The 13,584-nt window shown below is 45.3% G+C and overlaps 1 protein-coding gene across 3 annotated transcripts in view; it reads left to right on the top strand.

Annotated features, from left to right (window-relative positions):
* Positions 1-2,175: 2,175 nt before the first annotated feature.
* The window catches only part of LOC125013246 (endothelin-converting enzyme-like 1), a 44,619-nt gene continuing 33,210 nt past the window's right edge, over positions 2,176-13,584 (top strand). For 2 of the 3 annotated variants that reach the window (XM_047593736.1, XM_047593734.1), the window contains exons 1-6: positions 2,176-2,344; positions 8,156-9,368; positions 10,124-10,192; positions 10,616-10,726; positions 10,827-10,919; positions 12,758-12,882. In XM_047593736.1, the coding sequence (XP_047449692.1) occupies positions 8,511-9,368; positions 10,124-10,192; positions 10,616-10,726; positions 10,827-10,919; positions 12,758-12,882 (1,256 nt within the window). In that variant the 5' untranslated portion in view covers positions 2,176-2,344; positions 8,156-8,510. The remainder of the gene's footprint in view (positions 2,345-8,155; positions 9,369-10,123; positions 10,193-10,615; positions 10,727-10,826; positions 10,920-12,757; positions 12,883-13,584) is intronic. The other variant, XM_047593735.1, reaches the window with a different exon arrangement.

Here is a 13,584-nt window from a genome sequence, read left to right as displayed (position 1 = left end):
GTGTGTGCATTAGAGGGGAGTACGTTTCTTTGGCTGTCCCCATGGCAGCAGGTGTGTAAATAACACTTTAATATAAAATGAGGATGAATCAAAGAGCTGAGGGAGTAGAACGCCACTCATCCATGCACTCCCGCCCCTCCTCCGCGCCGCACTCCAGCACTGGTCCCAGCTCATCTGCTCATCATCAGCATCCCCCAGCTGCACAGGGCTCCCTCCCGTCCTCCTTAGTCTGCTGGGTCGCTTGTTATAATTCTGGGTCTGTAGGCCGCAAGTGTTGTGGCATAATTTTGCCAAGTGTCCTTTTTGCCGCGCTATCTGACAGCTGAACCCAAATCCGCTGCTTCACTGAGCCGAGTTATAGGCCAGTGTGCCCGGTTTGCCTCGTTTCCCTCACTGTTGTTACCTGTTAGTAAAATGAGCCTAGGAGCTGGTGGGGAAAGTGGGATGAAATGGCCCCGAGCTAAAAGTAAATTAGCTGAGGAAATCACATCTGTAAAGAGGGGGGAATGAAACACAAACAAAATCGTTTGTAATCAGGGTAAATGAAAAGGCGGGCAAAAGGTCAGCGATCACTAATGTCTGTGGCTGTTTCTTTTTTTTTTATATAAATGTTCAGCTAGCGTGTATGGCAAGACACATATGTGTTAATAATTGCCCGTAGCAACAAATCCACTATACAGAGTTGACAACATTACAGATTCAGCAACATGATCAAAATATTCAGGTGACAATATTCCCACTAGGCTATTTACACGACTAAAGAATAAGAATGTTGAACTCACATTTCTGTTTATACTGTTTGCAGCCTTAAGTGAAAGAATGAACGACATGGTTTATTATATATATATATAAATGTCAGTCCAATATTTTTTTGTCTCCGGTTTTGGGCGCACCAAAACCCTCGGGGTGCCTAAATGCTCGACCACGTTCATCAGGTGTGTCTGTCGACTGCTTGTTGCTGGGCAGAGATTGATATTTGTTTTAACGAAACCACGGACTGTCTGTAAAAACAACAGCATCGCGATGATGTCACCTGTTGGTTAGATTATACTGGGGATAGACCAGACATGTCAGTCAAGCCGGCTTCAAAATGTACCTCTTATATATACAGTATATTTAATTTTCTTACATTCTCAAAACGACCACCACAACACTGACAGAAAGTGGCAAAAAGGAGGTACCTCAAGAGAGAAGCTGATTCCCTCCAACCAGCAGCTAGTGACCCTCAGTGGGATGGTACTTTAGGCTGCTTTGCCACTTAAAGGGTGGTTATCGCCGCTTGACCAAAACAGCTTCACTGCTGGCTCAGTGAAGCAAACTGCGTTGCCATGTAATAACTTAACTTTCACACACACACACACACACTGTCCCTCCACTACTGGTGTAGGGCATGAAACACTAGTGAACGGCGGCCTCCAGCTGACGACCCTGCAGGTGCCCACGTTGGCACCGGAGGACGTGTGACAGGCCGGAAGCAGGAACCAACAAATGACCTGTGCAATGATCTGAACTTGGGGTTCATTGTCTTGCTCAAGGACACTTTGGCATGTGGAGAACAAACCAGTAACCTTCTGGTTTATGGACAACCTGCTCTGTGCACTGAGCCACAGTCACCTCCATTTGGCCCTGATTGCCCCCTAGGACCAGACCGCTTTAGGTCCCTTTTCTTCGCCTGTTGGACTTGTTTGCCTGCTTGGACTTCATCCCTGTTAACAGGGACAACAGATTTCAGTTAAGTTACTGTAACGTAAGCGGCTCTGCTTTAGTCCCAGCTTTGGGGTCCTCTCCTTTCTGAATAATAACATATTTTGGAACTTCTTTCCCACCATAATTTGCATTTTCAGATGATGGCAATTAAAAGTTTAAGCAATTTATTTTACATATCAATACTTTGGAGAAAGAAAATGTAAAAAGTGTGCTTTGCCCTTTTGTAAAATCTCCCTCAAATACCAATTATTTAAAGTACAATGTGATCAAATATTTAATAATATAAAGAGAGGAGCATCTCATCTGTTTGTGGTTTAGGGCTGAGCGAGAGTGGACGCGAGTTTGTCCGTGTACCTTGCTTTGTTAATGAAGTACCCCCTCCTCTCCCTCTCTCTCTCTCTGTCTCTCTCTCACTCTCCCTCTCTCTCCCCCTCTCTCTCCCTCTCTCTCCATACATCGGAGGCTGAGAGCTGCAGCGGCGGCAGAGAGCGGTGCGGATCCCGGTGTGTGCCGATCTCCGGAGGGGGGTGGGATAATCCAGTTGGAACCTCACCGGAGTGGATTTCCTCCCTTGCACACACGCACAGCAAACGCTTTTCTTACGTTCCCAGCGGGGATTTTAATTTATCCACAACAGGTAAGGTCTCTTTTGCACAAGTTTTCATCACTCTGTGCCCATCCACACCTCCGCGTCCCGATGTTGTCATATGTTGTCCACTGGCTGGTGGGCAACACATGACGGGCTGCATGATAAAATGTGCTCATCTAGTTTCTTAGGGCATAGTAGAAAGCGGGGGTGAAGGCGGGAACTGTCACAGATTAATTTGGGAGTCACGTCTATGCAGCGCACCGGTAGATGAAAGGTGTCAACTTATTAATAAGCGCACATGGTCTCTGAGTCCGTCTCACCGTGTGCGCGTGAGCGAGGATAAAGTTTTGGTGGTCGACACACGTTAAAAATAGAAAGATTACGATGTCGGATGCGCGAGTGGTGAGACGGTTTCTCAGGTTGGAAATGACTTTTTTTTTTAAAGGAATGACGCGTATCGCATTAATTGCATCTGTGAGGTTTTACGTTTTTATCAAGGAGGACCCCTTCTTCGTGTTTTCGTCTCTAACAAAAACGTAGCCTGTGGGAAGCCGGCTGAATCAATCTCGAGCAAAAAAAAGTTAATATAATAGAATCAAATATGCGTGAAAGTGAGCCTAAAGCCCATTTTGTGCCTTTTCTCTTTTACGCACCGTCAGCAGTCAAAATTGCGTCTTCACGCAGTCAGGTAAAAATAGAAAAAAAAGAAAAAAAGAAAAAAGTTTGGATTGAATATTACCTGCTCTGACATCGCCACCGTGCTCACAGGGCTGTGCCCGCTACTCGTGTTGGGGGAAAAAAAAAGACTCTATTTCCTGTAGAGAAACTCATTTAAAATCATGACAGCTGAGCAGCTCGTTGCACATTAGAGAGCTGACACAGCGAGTGAAACATGACTCAAAACCTTTATGAATACAACAAGATAATGTTGAATTGGGGGGGTGCAACACACAGCATGAAGATCCTCTCATTAGAATACCACATCATTGTGTCTGAAATAATAAGCTGAAGTAGCTCCAATAAAGGGGGTCTAAAGATTTATCTATATGTGACTTATAATGCGAAAATTCTGATTTGTGATTTGTAGTTCTGCATGCTCATCTATCCAGATAGGGAGTTTGGGAAATCATCTGGGACAATATGAGTGCTTTAAAACTGTCAGTAGTGGTGGATAAAGTATTCATGGCCTTGGTTGTACCAAAACAAGCTAACTTTATTCCTTTACATCTAAAAATCCTGCATGAAAAAAAAAAAAAAAAAAAACAGATTTACAAAATTTCACTGCAAAATGTAGCATTACATGACAGCACTGGTAGTCTCTAAACCATCAGTGTGTCAGCGGCTTGTTACTGTCGTAATTGCTGGGTATGGGTCTGTTTTCATCTACGTAATATCCAGTTTTATATATAAAAAAAGGAAAAAAGACAGATAAATAATAGGGATTAAGTGATAACAGATGATGAAGAGGGAATAAGAAGGTTGGACATGTGGAGGACTTGAATGCTGCACTGACGGCTGGCATGTGTCTAAGAGAGAGAGAGGCAGAGGAGTGAGTGGGTTCTCCAGGCTAGTAATTATTCTGGTATTATGTAGAATGACTCAAACTCTTCTGTTTTAATACTAAAATAAAAATAAAAACCCCAGTGTGCTCCTTAAAAAGTCCTCCAGTACTGCTGATGTGGGACATTCGCCACATACACACAACACTAATAGTTTTTAATAGCACCACAAAGGAGGCTCTGCTTGGCTACCAGTCGAAAGAAGTATCTCCTCTCGCTATACGGGACCCCTGAGCTGTGTGTCCAAATCAGCAGCCCATACAAACTCACCATAGCACTCTACTGCAGCCTCTGGCGACCGGCGATAAGGCTCGAGGGGGCCGACTCCCCTGCTGAACCCTCTGAGTGCCGTGAAGCTTTTTGGGGCAGGCTCTGTGACCACTTTGATTAGGGGATAATAAACCCATTTATAGAAGGCTTTCAGGTGACGTAACTCGCCTGAGAAGAGATAAAAGCGAAGGGGTCTGCTGCTAAGCCGTTATTTCTGAGCAGCACCAAATATCATCACAAACTGCGGTGAAAGGAAAAAAGTTTGCCCGCTGTAAATTGGCGTTAACGTCGAGTTGGGCTGCGAGGAAAGACACGGTAGCATCCAAACGGGGGAGCGCTTGTTGTGATTTCGTTTTTCATTAGTCTCAAACTGATCTGATGCACACGTGTGTTCTCCAAGGAGATGTACTGTATGTGAGCATGTACTGGAGCAGGTTGCATATCTCATGGTGAAAGAGTTTTTATTAAGGATTTCAATCTTGCACGGCCTCTGTAATGTGCCTTCTAGCAGTCATTTAGCAACTTTGCAGCTCTGTTGCCAGACAGTGCTTACCCCAGGTGACTTCTCAGTAGCAACAAATCTGTCTGCCTACTCAGACCACGGGGAACCATTTAGATGCATCTGCTGATGTGTTAACTCCCAAAGCACTTAAAGTCTGTAGCGATAATTCAGCATTTCACATGTTTACGCGCGTAGTTTTCATTTGTATGAAGCATTTCTTACGTATTTTGGAGGGATCTGAGCGAAATAAATCCACACAAGCAAAATAACACTCCCCCGCAATATCGAATCAATCAACTCGCACCACTATAAGCTCTGTGTTTCAAATTCAGTCAAAGTAAAATGACTCATTTTACGGTCAGCTAATTTTACACTACAACCTTTGCAAAAAAGAACGCGATCCATCTACAAGAGTACTCTGTAATGTACTCTCGGTGATGTGAACCTGAGTCATCAGAGGTCTCTGCTTATGGATTTCTTATTGATCTTTGAGAATTTATTATTAGCGGTTAGAGAAGTACGATAAAGGTCTGCGCGGCCTGAATAATAGAGAAAAATGCAACGCCCATGAACGCTGATGCTGCACTTGTAACAGTCATCCCACCACATTCTCATATATACCGCTGCTATTTCTCATTTGCATTTCATATTGGGCCCTTGTCCAGTTGGCACCGCCTTCCAGGACCCCACGGGGTCCCCGAACCACACTTTGAGAACCCTCGCTGTAAGTGATTGAGCAATTGTGTTTGTGTCATGCAAATGTGTTTTGCATGAAAGCTGCACGGGAGTGTTTGCACGTGACGGAGAGAAAGTGCGTACGTGCACGCGGCGGCGTTGGTATAACTCTCAGATATTAGGCCCTGTCATGTTCGGTAAATAGCCATTTATCACGCACGCCTTACTCTGCAATGGTACCCGCAAGATCCAATCCATTAGCCATATGCTGGATGTCCACTCCGTGTGTGATTGTGTACGCGCGCGTGTGTGTGTGCACACGTGTGTATCGGAATTTATTATAATGCTTAAAGAGTTGTGGCACAAATACAGTGTGAGCGCATTTGAAGGAGAGAGGAGGAGTAAAGCTGAGTAAAGAGACAGTTTGCTGTATGTTATTTACATTACAGTCAATTATGAGCATGAAGGGCAAAAGGCTGATGGTGACCACGCTTTCATAGATTCATGTTACTAATAGTGCGAGCGTGTGCGTGTGCAACAAAGCAGAAGATTGATGGATGATGAGTTGGATTGATGATGACACCATGTGAGGCACACTATCCTTGACTTTCCTCCAGTTTACCTCCTTTTTCTCTCACTTCGGCGTCCCCCTGCATTGGAGTTTGAACCTGCCAGCAGCGAGCAAGTTCAAAGTGCCAGTTTATGTGTAAGCAACTCGACGAGGGGTCACTAAAACAGTGACGGAACACTTCTCTCAACAGAAAAAAAAACAGTATACTCAAACTGATCCTCTGAAGGATAAAAGCTCACCTGCTGAAAACTTTTCCTGACTGTAAAACCGCCGCTTTGTCGAGACCTCACCGCAGCCAGCAACTCGACACTGTCCAAATGCTGTAACGAATACAGGATTTTATTGTCACTGCAAAAGACAAATTTGAATTAACAGTTTTAAAATCATGCTGTGTCTAAACGCCAGACTAAATTATCTTACGAAAAGACACACAAATCCCCGCGGCATGGACGACACAGAGAGAAAGAGTGAAAGAGCCTCTTCGGAGGCTGCCGCCTTTATGGTATTCCCTTAACAGAGACTGGCCATCTTTGACCAAGGAGCAGCCCAGCTTGATCATACAAGTGAGCACAATCCATAAGCTATTATCTGGGGAAAACAGAGGAGGGAGGGGAAAACAGAGAGAACACAGACACACACACAGCCAAGTGCTCCCGCATGTAACCCCGGTCGGCTCGTGTTGTTTAATTTCCTGGGAGGACCCACGTCCTCTCTCCCCTCGTAGCAACAGTTGTCTCCTCAGGTATGGGCTACAGATGGATGTAGCTTTACGCAATCTGCTTCTTCCTGGAGAAGCTGCTGTGGAGACAGATATGTGAGTTTTTGGACAAACCTCAGCTTCTTATTGACCCTTTGAATGCTTACTTTATCCTTCGCTATCCACCTTGAAATAGCCCTTAAAGGGCTCACTGGTCTTCCACCCACTCAGTCAAGTCAGTTACATTCACTGGGAGATACAGTCAAGCCAGAGTTATCACTACTGGGACAGTCTCTGCAGTGGTAGACAAGAATTTTATCTCTGCACCACCCATGCACTTTCTTTCTTTGTATTCCTTTTTCCTCCACTTAAACCGAACACTTGAACCCACTCATCATCCATCTCCCATTTGTACAACATTTGTATTACCAGAAGAAAGAACTCGTTACTCATCTATATACCTATAAACACAAAACCTCATCCGTCGTGTTTTTCTTTTGCTCCCCCTCCTCGTCTTCTTATCAACATACAGCACTCTCACGCTGCAAGAGAAAGCTTGTTAAAGACATCAGTGCTGAAGTTTGCTATTCTCAGTGGAGATAACAGGGATCAATTTTCACAGATCGCCTTCACAGCTTTCAGCGAGTTTAGCCCATCGAGCCACGGACCACGCACCCGCGCGCACGAGGGCTTGCAAACTCATAGCTGGACAACACTGAAAAAAAAAAAAACGCTTTATCAGTCAGTCTCTCAGTTTAAAGTGATATCATTCGCAGACTACATGCAGAATGCATCAGCAGAAGCAAAGGGGATGTAAACAGTTATAAAATATTTATAGTGTCTGTGTTTGTCCTGCAGCACACAAATACATGTCCGTGCAGTGATGTTGCAGGTCTTTGTGATACAAACTATTTGCCATCAGTTTAAGTGAGAATACTTTGGAATGATTTATAGTTTGGCGTATGCTTGTTGTGTAATAACGTGTTATTCATTGAAGTACTCATGCTGCAGTAAGTGTTTGTGTGTGCCTTGTGTACCTATTCAACAGTGAGTATCTGTTGTTATAATTCATCAAAAAGGGAAACAACCCAGTAAGTACACAGGGGACATTGTGTCACGAACATGTTAGTCATGCAAAACCCCGGTAGAAATTGCTTGAATTCTAGCCAAGAGGGGAGTACATAATTCATCAACAAACAAAAAATGATGAAAAAAGGCCTTTAACCTAAAGGTAGTTTTTTTTTCCATCTCTTCAAAATGAGACGATACAGTGGTCCGCTGCTATAAAATGACTGTCCACTGTTGGCAAGGTTAGAAGCTAAGTTATGGTGATTGCCGTACACCACCTCGCCCAGCTGATGCTCAACTCTATAGTCTCGGTCTCTATTGATCTTTCCAAAGCTGTCACCCGTTGGACATCCTGTCCCTGAGGGATGACTAGCACCAATCAATCCCAACAGCTTTAGCCAACAAACAGAAGGTGACAAAGTAGGGGAAAATATGGCATTCTGTGGAGTTGTAATAATGGCTTCAATTTCTTATCTGTCTTACATCCCTGCTGTCTCGTTTCTGTTTTTATCGACAGGTGACCTGTAACTGGTGGGAGAAAGAGAGAGAGAGAGAGAGAGAGAGAGAGGAGAGCAAATGGAAAGGGAGCAGAGAGAAAGAGGATGAGAGAGAGGGAGCAGGGCCTGTGAGATTCCTCACGCACAAAGGGAGTTCCTTGCTCTGCTGGCTTTTGATTTGAAAAGAATAAAGGGGACTTTGCCTAAAGAAGGCCAAAAGGATTTTGACATCACTTTAGTGTTTTGCCTTGTAGTAGGAATTCTCCCTTGGTCTCTGAAAGAGAAGTCATGCCAGTGCTTTGAACACAAACATTTCTCCTTTTTTTCATCCCTCTCTCCTTCCACTTGCCCTCACCTAAGAAACACCCCACTGCCATGGAGAAAACGTACTCTCTAACTGCCCATTACGATGAGTTCCAGGAAGTGAAATACGGCGGTCGTTACAGCAGCGATATTCTCAGCAATGGCATGACTCTTCACCTGGGAGGCAGTCTGGACCGCCACGTCGGGCGGAGCCGTGGGGGGACATGGTCAAATGGTCGAAGCAAAGACGTGAGCAGCAACAGCAGCAGCAGCGGTCTCCCTCGATGGAGCCGGAGGGAGGTCTGCCTCTTCTCTGCGCTGGTGTTTGCAGCAGGCATGTGCATCATCCTGGGCAGCATGCTGGCGCTCAAGTACATTTCACTGGACGCCCAGCAGGACCCGCAGTGCCGCCAGGACTGCCAACGCAAACGCTCCCTGCTGCGAGCGGCTCGCTTTGTTCAGGCCAACATTGACCCGACCATACAGCCCTGCCAGGACTTCTATTCCTTCGCTTGCGGCGGTTGGCTGGGCCGTCATGGCATCCCCGAGGACAAGCTCAGCTACGGCATCATCACCGCCATAGGAGAACACAACGAGGAGAAACTGCAGCGACTCCTACTGGAACCAATTCGGAGGCGCGAGCCCAACTCGGCAGAGCGCAAGGTCAAGGAGTTCTATCGGTCCTGTGTCAACATCCAGGAAATCGACAGGCTCGGGTCTGACCCTATGACAGAGGTGTTGGATAGCTGTGGGGGGTGGGACCTGGCGGGGGCGCCCCCTGGTGCCGCTGGGTGGGAGAGGGAGGGCGCCCCACAGAGGCTGGACTTCAACGAGCTGCTCTACAGGACGCAGGGGGTGTACAGCACTGCCGTCTTCTTCTCCCTTACGGTCAACGTGGATGATAAAAACTCGTCGAGGAACGCTATCAGGGTGAGAACCTATAAATGAACGGTGTCTGTTTAGTGGGATTAGAGCCAAACTTTCCTCCCTCCCCTTGACTGAGGCTTGATTAGGAACTAACCACCGTTGACCCTGCAGGCTCCAGATCAAAAGCTAGTGATGTAGAACTTAAGAATATTTTATGGTAAAGAAAGATATAATTTCAGGTTAGATAGATAAACTGAGGCTGAGTTTGTAACGTATGACTTTCAGCCCAACTTTTCTTAAGTTAATCTTCTCAGGTACTATCAGTAATCATCACCGGCCGGTGAGTAGGGACCTCCAAGATGTTTCACTGAGCTTGGAAAAATAGTCGAGTTTTAAGCTTTTTAAGAAAATCATTTTTTGAATGATTAGTTTGACTAAAGCTTTAAGACTTCGAGCACAGGAGTCTGAAGTAAATATATCCATCCCAGGTTTTCAGAAAACGGTGTCAGTCTTAAAGTTGAGTGACATCAGCCGGCCAATATGTGAGATTTGATTATTAAAGATGAATGGCCATCAGCGTTTGAATTATTTATTAAAAAAGTCATAAATATTTCAAATGTTCAGCATACAGGGCGTGGAATGGTTTGTAAATGTTGGCATTATTTCTGAGTATTTAAATATTAATCAACCCATTTGAATATGCATGTGTACTCCACACATGCTTATTCAAATGCTTAGCAACGCATACAGGACTACGCACCAGGAACACAATGCGATAACCTTCTCGGCTTTTGATTTGGTGCGTGTGTTTTGTGCAGATTGACCAAGAGGGGCTCACGCTGCCTGAAAGGAGTCTTTACCTGGGACAAGATGAGGACAGTGTTAAGGTGAGCATACGTCTCTCCCTCTGTCCGTCGTCTCCTCCGATCTCTGCTTTTTCTCCCTTCCTTCCCCTTTCTCCTTGTAGTCCACCTCGTTCCTCCTATTTTCTCAATGTCTTCTTCCCACCTTCAGCTCTTAATTGACCCCTCCACTTCTTTTCATCCCTAACTTGCCCCACTTCATGTATTTCTTCTTCTATCTTAACTCTTCTCCCCCCCGCCCCCTTCCCTCACCCTTTTCTTCCACCCCTCCTCCCATCTGTCCTATTGAATCTCCTCGCACTTTTCTTCATCAATCCACCTGTTTTCCTCTGTCACCCGCTGTGCTTTTGTTATCCTGTTCACTTTGCCACATGTCACCGGCCGTTACTGATGGTGCCGCGGAAGCGCCTCCTGTCTCTTAGCATCGATGTCACTTTGCCTCCTCAGATCCTCGCGGCGTACAAGGCCCTTATGGAGCGCTTGCTGAGCATGCTGGGAGCTCACAACGCCACGCAGAAGTCCAGGGAGATTATACAGCTGGAGACCCAACTGGCCAATGTGAGCTGACTGCGGGGTTATGTGCACGTGCACGGTGTTCGTGCTGGTGTGGGTGTGTGAATGTGTGCGCGGTGCTGAGTAAAATCTCCTTCCTCTCCAGATCACTGTGTCAGAATATGATGACCAAAGAAAGGACATCAGCACCATGTATAACCGCATCACCCTCAGGCAGCTACAGCATATTGCTCCCAGTGTGAGTACTGCACACACACACACACACACACACACACACACACACAGACAGCACATATACGTCATTTTCAAGCGTGTGTATGTGCACATGGGTAGAAGCAGATGTGATGGATTAAGATTTGAACTCCAACTGAGCATTTTAAGTAGTGTGGTGAGCGTGCAGGCAGAAGGGGTGTGTGTGTGTGTATGTCTGTGTGTGTGTGTGCGTTCAAGGAAGAGGGAGAGCGCTGAAGCACATGTCTGTCTCTCTCCCTTAAACACACACACACACACCTAAGTGACTCACAAAAGCTGTCCTCTCAGCAGGGGTAGAAGAGCAGATTGAGGGATGGAATGAAAGAAGTAGGTAGAGAGAAAAGGGGAAAATGAGGAGACGTTGGGGGAAAAACACCGGAGAGTGAGAGAGAATGAGAGGGCAGCGCGTGAACAGTAACGGAGCATCCTCCCGGTGGTTCATTGTCGAGGGAGGAATGGAAGAAGAGAGAAGCAGTGGAGATGGAAACTGGCCATGTACTAAGAGAAAGATAAAAAAGTTAGATTTTAAGTCTCTCTGCCAAAAAAGGAAAAAAGTAACAATACTCACAGTGTGTACATGAGTGTGAATAAAAGGGCTGTGAGGGCTCGCTGGCGAGAAAAAAGAAGGACACATGGGAAGAAGCAGATTAGGGGAGGAACGCTCGACCAGAGGACGACAGAATGCTGATAAATGGCTTCAGTTTGTAGCTTCTCCTCGGATCTCGAGTCAAATGCGTGGAAACTGTGAAGCTCCTTCACTACAGATCTATGTTCACTGTAAAAAAAAACAAAAAAAAACAAAAGAAAAACACAACAACACATGCAGTTGGGATCCTGGTGTGCAATTAAGTAACGATCAAATCCACAGTCGAACGCGCTGAAAGCAGAGATGACGGCTTTCAACTTGGATGATAAAAAGCAGCCGAACATTGTTGGCTTGAAAGCAGTGGTTGGATCCGGATCATGGTTACATTTCAAACTGCACATTGTTTCCACTACATTCGAAAGCGGACAGTAGAGAGATGAAAGGGAATGATGATGAGAGACAGAGATGGTTAATTGAATGCCACAAATGTTCCAAGACAGATAAAAAAAAAAAACTGGGAGCAATGCAGTCCATAGTCAACACACTAAATCACTCCATGAGTATTTATCACTTTCTAGCTGGTGTAGGCCTCTGTAACCTGGCACCACTATATAATCTACTATAAGCCTATATACAACAGCATCAAGCTCAACTGTGGGTCAATGTGGGACAGCATCAGTAATACCCCAAACCACAGATGTTTATCCCTGACTGTGACATTAACTGGCAAATGAAGATGTCAGGTAACATTGTCACGATATTAGTTAAGGAAGAGGTTGGGGTGGATGGATGGGTTGACAGAACTACAGGAGATTTTAGTTAGCTTACCTTTTCAAACAGACATTTTATTTCAATCTTCTGAACCCTAACAGTATTTTTATTACAGTAGCCTTGACAACAAAGGTTTTTAATGACGGGACGTCATGGAACTTAAACCATAATCGTTGCCTAAATGTATCAAGTTGGATTCATCAAGAGGTTTTTTCAAGTTTATTTCTAACCAACCACCTTATTGGTCACTTAGACTGCGTTGGACAATTTGTGATGCTCAAATTTGTCAGTCATTGTCTACAATTGTCATTGTATGTCACACATTGTGCAAAGTTATTCTGCATCTAGATAGATGCTCTAGTGTAATTCAAAAAGAAAGATCCTTTTTAGCTTTACTTTACAGTTTACAGGCTAAATGATATGACTAACTGAAGTCCACATCTCTGTCATTCTTCTTCTCACCACAGCTTCATTGGAAACGCTTGCTGGACAGAATCTTCCACGACAACTTCTCAGAAGATGAAGAGATCGTGGTGCTCGCCACTGACTACATCGAGAAAGTCTCTGACATAATCAAGACGACTTCGAAGAAGTAAGGATATAGAGAACCGGGGCTGCTGTGGGCTGAGGGCGGAGCGTTGTGGGGCTGGTAAAGAAAGACGAGGGCACTGGAGTGTATGGAAAATCGATGAAATTAGAGGCATGCATTTTTGAAGTGGTACTTTTTGAGTGTGAGTAAGCGCTTTAGTTTGTGGTTGCTTCGTATGTGTGTGTGTGTGTGTCTGTTGCCTTTTCTGTAGGGCTGTCCCCGTGGTTTGGGCTACAACGCAGTGTCACAAGGTGTATGGATTGTTTTTGAGTGCTGCTGTGCATGTATTTGTGTACACATTTGTGTGTGTGTGTGTGTGTGTGTGTGTGTGTGTGTGTGTGTGTCTGAGGTGAGTCACTGTTGGGTGAACTTCCAGTTCTAGTGCTGCTGATTATTATTGATCTACACCCACACCTTTCTACCTCCTGCAGACTCAGACAGACACACATGGATGGACACACACAAACACACACACACAAACACACACTTTCTTTCCCCTTCTTCTTCTTGACAGACTCCAGGGGAGGCCTTAGAGGGCTGCTGCACGTCAGGATGTGTGTTACAGCCACTGACAGCTCGCCAATAGTCACTGTGCTCTACACAAATACACAACAGCTCTCAGCCCTTGTGCATGGCTGACAGGCTGGATGACTGGCAGGTGGATTGCTTGCTTGTCATTTATGTCTGTCTATACATGTCAGTCTG

This window comes from Mugil cephalus, chromosome 9 (genome assembly GCF_022458985.1).
Source record: "Mugil cephalus isolate CIBA_MC_2020 chromosome 9, CIBA_Mcephalus_1.1, whole genome shotgun sequence".
NCBI lineage: Eukaryota > Metazoa > Chordata > Actinopteri > Mugiliformes > Mugilidae > Mugil > Mugil cephalus.
Note: the sequence above shows the minus strand (reverse complement) of the source record. Positions and strands in the feature narration are given on the sequence as shown.